Genomic DNA, 5,514 nt, shown 5'->3' with positions numbered 1-5,514 from the left:
GCTTCACCAAACTCATTCTGCAAGATCAAAATTACTTAAAAACCCAAAATTAAAATTATAATAATCATGCTTGTATCCTCACTTCATTAAAACCCACATATGAAATCAAATTCTTGCTTGTTTTTCAGCTATACTCAGATGAAAAAGTTCGGTAATTTATTATGGGCTCTCCATTTCTAGCACTTATTGATAATTTTTTTAATATGGGTGTTTTAAATTTCTAATTTTTATTGCCCTCTTTTTGCTGTTTTCAAGATTCTGTATTTGCCCTGTTTTTTGATAATTGTGTTATTGATGATGGTTGAAAGAGTTGGGAGTATTGAAAACATGAAAGATGATGAAGAGCTTGAAATGTTGTTGGGTGAGATCCCTCATGCAACATCACCTTCCCTTCACCATCATCCATCATTTGCTAATGGCCACCATCATAATCATCACCATCATCATGTTGTAAATGGTAATCTTTATGTTAATGCTTCTAATAATGTTCAGTCACCATCAAATAGGATGATGATGTATGGTATGTATACTGATAATGATGTTTCATCTAGTTATAATCAAAATATACTAATGTCCCATGCTACTACTACCTTTCCAACTATGTTCTCTAATGGTCATTCATCATCTAATACATCATCAACATCACATGATCCCAACCCTAGACCTTATACCTATCCAACCAACCCTTATTCAGAACTGCCCGAATCGTCTTTTCGAAATACAGTTGATGATAAGTTGATTGATGAACTTGGTAAAATGTACATCAATCGAAATTTTAATGAGAATTCACTGTGCCGAAATCGGAACAGTTCGACTACATTTGGGGATTTTGATTATCTTGCAGCTAATGGTGAGATAAATCCAGCAATTTTAGGGTCTCAGTTGAATTTAGATCAGAATGTATTAAATTATTGTTATCAATGGGGGATTCCAACTCATATTGGAATGAGTTTTATGAATGAAAGTGGCATAGGTGTACCAATGCGAAATGTACCATATATGACCCGGTCAAAGGCTTTGACTAGCCCGACCCGTGATCCACATTGGTTCAAAATGGCATCTGGTGGTTCGTCTAATACTAGATTTATCGATAAGGGGCTGGGGCCCGGGGTTGAGGATTTATCAGCTAACAATGATAGTTTGATCATTCAAGGTGAAGATTTAAGTCGTGTTAGAAAGCGTTTTGCGAAACCTTGTGAAAATGGTCAAACGAAATTTTGTTCGTCTAATTTGACAGAAGCTCAACGGTATATTTTTTCGATGGCAAAGGATCAACACGGGTGTCGTCTTTTACAAAAGATTTTTGATGATGGAAATCCAAAACACGTGCAAATTGTGTTCGATGAGATAATTGGGCATGTAATAGAGCTTATGATCAACCCGTTTGGAAATTACCTTATGCAGAAGCTTTTGGATGTGTGCAATGAAGAACAAAGAATGCAAATTTTGATGAAGATAACTCATGAGCCAAGGGAACTTGTTCAAATATCATTAAATACTCATGGGTAGTTATTATTATTTTTTTCGGTTTAATGTTGTGATTTAACATTAAAAATGTCTAAACTTTTGATTTCTTTTTATAGAACTCGAGTGATACAGAAGCTCGTTGAGACTATAAAGACTAGGCAGGAGGTTAAAATTGTAATTTCTGCACTTGAACCGGGGTTTATTGCTCTTATAAAGGATCCGAATGGTAATCATGTCATTCAACGTTGCTTGCAGTGCCTCAACAATGAAGATAATAAGGTTCGGACTTGCTAAGATTTATCGTAAAAACATGTTCATTTTGCCTGCTTATATGTTTGTAATGATGGAGCTTAATGCATTACAGTTTGTCAAATTTTCGTGACATTTGCAATTATTTGAGTAACCGTTAAAAGTTTGGTTCATTCGTTGTCTTTAGAGGTCAAACATTTAGCTTTTCAGCATGTCCTGTCTTTCTATTGAAATCAGTTAGCATACTTTACCTTATCATGTATACTTAAAAATAAACCTTAAATCTAATATTTGTAGTTGCATTACTCTCAGTCTCGGTGAAGTAGGATCACCCCTTAGTTTTTGTTTCGATAAAGATATAGGTGGCAAGATGGAAGGGCCAGGCGAATAGGATGACTGGTCAAAAGGGGTTGGGTTGGGTTGTCATAGGAAGAACTTTTGTCCAAATCCTTTTGAACTCTACAGATAATTTTCTCTTACAAAAACAATATTGTATATCTTTCGTGTATGTAAACCGATTTAGGTGGTTTACAAAATTAAAACAATACTTTGGATGGCCTTCAACCCACTTGACCCAAGTTATTAACTAAGAGTTGAAAATGTGACCATTTGACTCGTTGACCCGTTGGAGTTAGATCATAACCATCACAGGGTATATAAGTAATTTTATTGTTTGCAGTTCATATTCGTTGCTGCTGCAAAATTTTGTGTCGAAATTGCCACACATCAACATGGGTGTTGCGTGTTACAAAGATGCATTAATCACTCGACTGGCGAGCTCCGTGAAAAATTAGTCTCTGAAATTTCAAAAAACGGCCTTCTTTTAGCACAAGATGCATTCGGGTGAGACTAAGAAAACATCTTTCGTGTTCTCTTTTCTTTTAATCTTTATATTAGTCAGTATTAAAGCTGATGTTCAACTTGTAATGCAGAAACTATGTTGTACAGTACATTCTCGAGCTGCAGATTCCCTCGGCTGTGTCCAAACTGACGTCCCAATTTGAGGGTAATTATGTGAATCTTGCAACTCAAAAGTTCAGTAGCCATGTGGTCGAGAAATGTTTAGCCTTATCAGATGGTCAAATCAGGTCAACCATCATTCGTGAGCTGATCTTGGCTACTCACTTCGAACAGTTACTTCAAGATCCACATGCTAACTATGTTGTTCAAACTGCTCTTCGTGTGTCTGAGGTCTGTTATCTTTCTTTAAAGTTACGGTTTATTATTGTGGGTGCATAATAGGTGCGCTAAGTTACGGGTCAAATGGGTCGAGTCAGGTTGGGTTGACCCAAAAAGCTAATCTGTCTCTTTTTAAATTTGATAAATAAATTTTTTATATATACAACCTTACTAGAAAAATTACATGTTCTTAGATAAGTGATTTAGGTGGTTGCATGCACCGGTAATAATTTGGGTACTGTCGAGCAAGGTTGTAATAATCACTACTCGGTCACGAGTACTCGGTCACGAGTACTCGGCAACTCGGTAGTACTCGGATGTTGACCAAGTTTGACTTTGACTGATTTTCACCTAGTTTTGAGTGATTTTCACCGAGTTTTGACCAATTCTCCGAGTAATCCCCTATTGCTAATTATTCGATAGTTTATCATTTAATTTGCAAGGGAGAAAAACACTACCCAACAATCGACCCATTTGCTAAGCAAAATGGGTCAATTGTCACTGCAGTTTCATAACCGAAATATTATAACATAATTGTAATTCTATTTGCAGGGTCCGATTCATAACTTGCTGGTGAACGTGATTGAATCCCACAAGGCAATCTCACGAAATAGCCCATATTCAAAGAGGATTTTCTCACACAAGCTTTTAAAGAGGTGAATGTATGATGATAATGTATTAATGTTGTTGTTTCATGTGTTTTTTAGAGGCCGAATCATTATAGTGATAAACAGGTGCTCGATAACATGATCGTGTTGTTAACATTAGCGTTGTAGTCTCCATAGAAGGGAAAACAAATTTGGGTTCAAGTTGCTTCAGAGTTCACTTTGAATGCTGATATACTTGTTATGTTGTCTGTAACTATTGGATGTTTTGACTATCATTTTGAAGTTTATTTTCCTTAATATCTCTCATTACTCAACTTTAAATAATATACTTGTGGGAAATTTTGTTAAACATAACCCTTGTTAGGACTTAGGATAAGTTGTAAAAGTATAACAATGTGAAACATTGAGGTTAAATTGCTAATATAACAAAAGAGAACATTTACTTCATGATTTTATAATAACTGTACATAATATAATATAAGTACATAATATAATATAAGCAGGATTAGTAACTTGTGTGTTTTGCTTTAAGTTGTATGCTGTTAGGGTGAGTTAGACGAGAGTTAAGACCACTCACAACGCAGCGTTTCATTTCAAAACTGACGACACATGGTATTTTTAACGTCCTCTAACGCCGTTAACAGAGCGTTAGAGGTGACGCTTGGAAGGCGTGATGATTGACGAAAAAACGCGCTTGGAAGGCACGAGGCTTTTAACCGTTTTCAAATGGTAATATCAACGTTTCGTTTTTTTAATTGATAAAATTTATATATTAAAATACATAACTATTTTTACCATTTTTCACTCATCACACTTTTATTATTTCTCAGTTGAATCACACACTTTTATTCTTTATCAATTTTCTCATAATTCAATATTGAATCATAGGATATTATTTGCATTGAAGTTTAATTTATGTAATCTTTATTTTAATGAAATTTAATTATGTCAATTTCTATTTAATCAATATTTTTATTTAATCATTGTCCAATTTATTTTATATATTTATTTTTATTTTAGTTAACAAAATAGAAACTAAAAAACTAGTAGAAGTGTTGAACCTACATAGATGATACTAAAATCTATAATCTGACACCCACTATTATTCATTGTCAAAAACGACATTGCTACGTCATAATCAGATTTTTCTCTCTTTCAAAAAGTACACAATATGACTCCACGTCACAATCACGGTTGCGGGCGGTCTATGTGGTGCCTCTTTTTACGGGCGTGTAATATTGGAATTGCTGTCAGACAGTGATTTGGACAACGTTTGGGTACCTGAACGCCGTTTATAACTTTTTTGTTTATCTTTTTGTTTGATTGGTTGAACAATAATATCGAGTTCTTTAACTTCAAAACACTGTAATTTCACTGTCATCACTCCTCGTATTGTTGTAGATTGAGACAAGTTTGATACCGAGCACAACTGTGTGAAAGGAAAATTCAAATTTGGTTCACATTCTTCTATTAAGAGTTGGTGACAGTGAATAATTATGCTATACTGAGTACATCATAGAATGAGATCAAAATATTCGATCTTTCAGATAATCCTAACATGAAAAAACTTTTTACCTTTATACTCCTATTAAGAGTTAGGTCCTATATAAGTAATTGTTTCGTAAATTCCATGGATTGAGATATTATAATATGATATGCATGCACCATTTCGGGACCCATATATCCCAACTTGCCTGATACTAAAATTATGTCAATTGGATAAAAAAAAATGAAAAATAAGTTATATGTGAATCCGTATCACCACACGAACCTTTTTTCTATAAAAAAAAAAGTTAAAAATCTATCAGATCGTGTCCAACAGTCTCCTCGTGCTCGTCGCCCTGCTCAACTAGAACGAGGGGGTTGATGGCAACCCTTGTTGCCCTCCTAAGGACGACCCAACTTTCGTGTTTATCTGGCATATGTGAGCACGAGTGCTTGGATGAAAATGTTACTGTTTGATGCAACCTGCATTTAACAATTTCTTTATTTATTTAATTTAAACCTATTT

At 34.6% G+C, this 5,514-nt stretch overlaps 1 protein-coding gene across 1 annotated transcript; it reads left to right on the top strand.

The window, feature by feature from the left end:
* The first annotated feature begins 297 nt into the window (after window positions 1-297).
* LOC139871120 (putative pumilio homolog 8, chloroplastic) lies at window positions 298-3,555 on the top strand. Its single transcript, XM_071858857.1, has 5 exons — window positions 298-1,505; window positions 1,584-1,746; window positions 2,396-2,559; window positions 2,649-2,907; window positions 3,448-3,555. Exons 1-5 carry the CDS (start codon window positions 298-300, stop codon window positions 3,553-3,555), a joined length of 1,902 nt encoding a protein of 633 aa, XP_071714958.1.
* Window positions 3,556-5,514: the final 1,959 nt, after the last annotated feature.

Source organism: Rutidosis leptorrhynchoides, chromosome 10 (assembly GCF_046630445.1).
Source record: "Rutidosis leptorrhynchoides isolate AG116_Rl617_1_P2 chromosome 10, CSIRO_AGI_Rlap_v1, whole genome shotgun sequence".
Lineage (NCBI taxonomy): Eukaryota > Viridiplantae > Streptophyta > Magnoliopsida > Asterales > Asteraceae > Rutidosis > Rutidosis leptorrhynchoides.
The sequence above is the reverse complement of the archived record's forward strand: the minus strand, read 5'-3'. Positions and strand labels throughout refer to the sequence as shown.

What these genes read in the sequence shown, in the direction of transcription:
- LOC139871120 (XM_071858857.1), top strand. Translation starts at nt 298, where the DNA reads ATGGTTGAAAGAGTTGGGAGTATTGAAAACATGAAAGATGATGAAGAG. An exon ending in TCAACAATGAAGATAATAAG is followed by an intron (nt 1,747 to 2,395) that starts GTTCGGACTTGC and finishes TATTGTTTGCAG; the next exon opens with TTCATATTCGTTGCTGCTGC. An exon ending in CTGCTCTTCGTGTGTCTGAG is followed by an intron (nt 2,908 to 3,447) that starts GTCTGTTATCTT and finishes TTCTATTTGCAG; the next exon opens with GGTCCGATTCATAACTTGCT.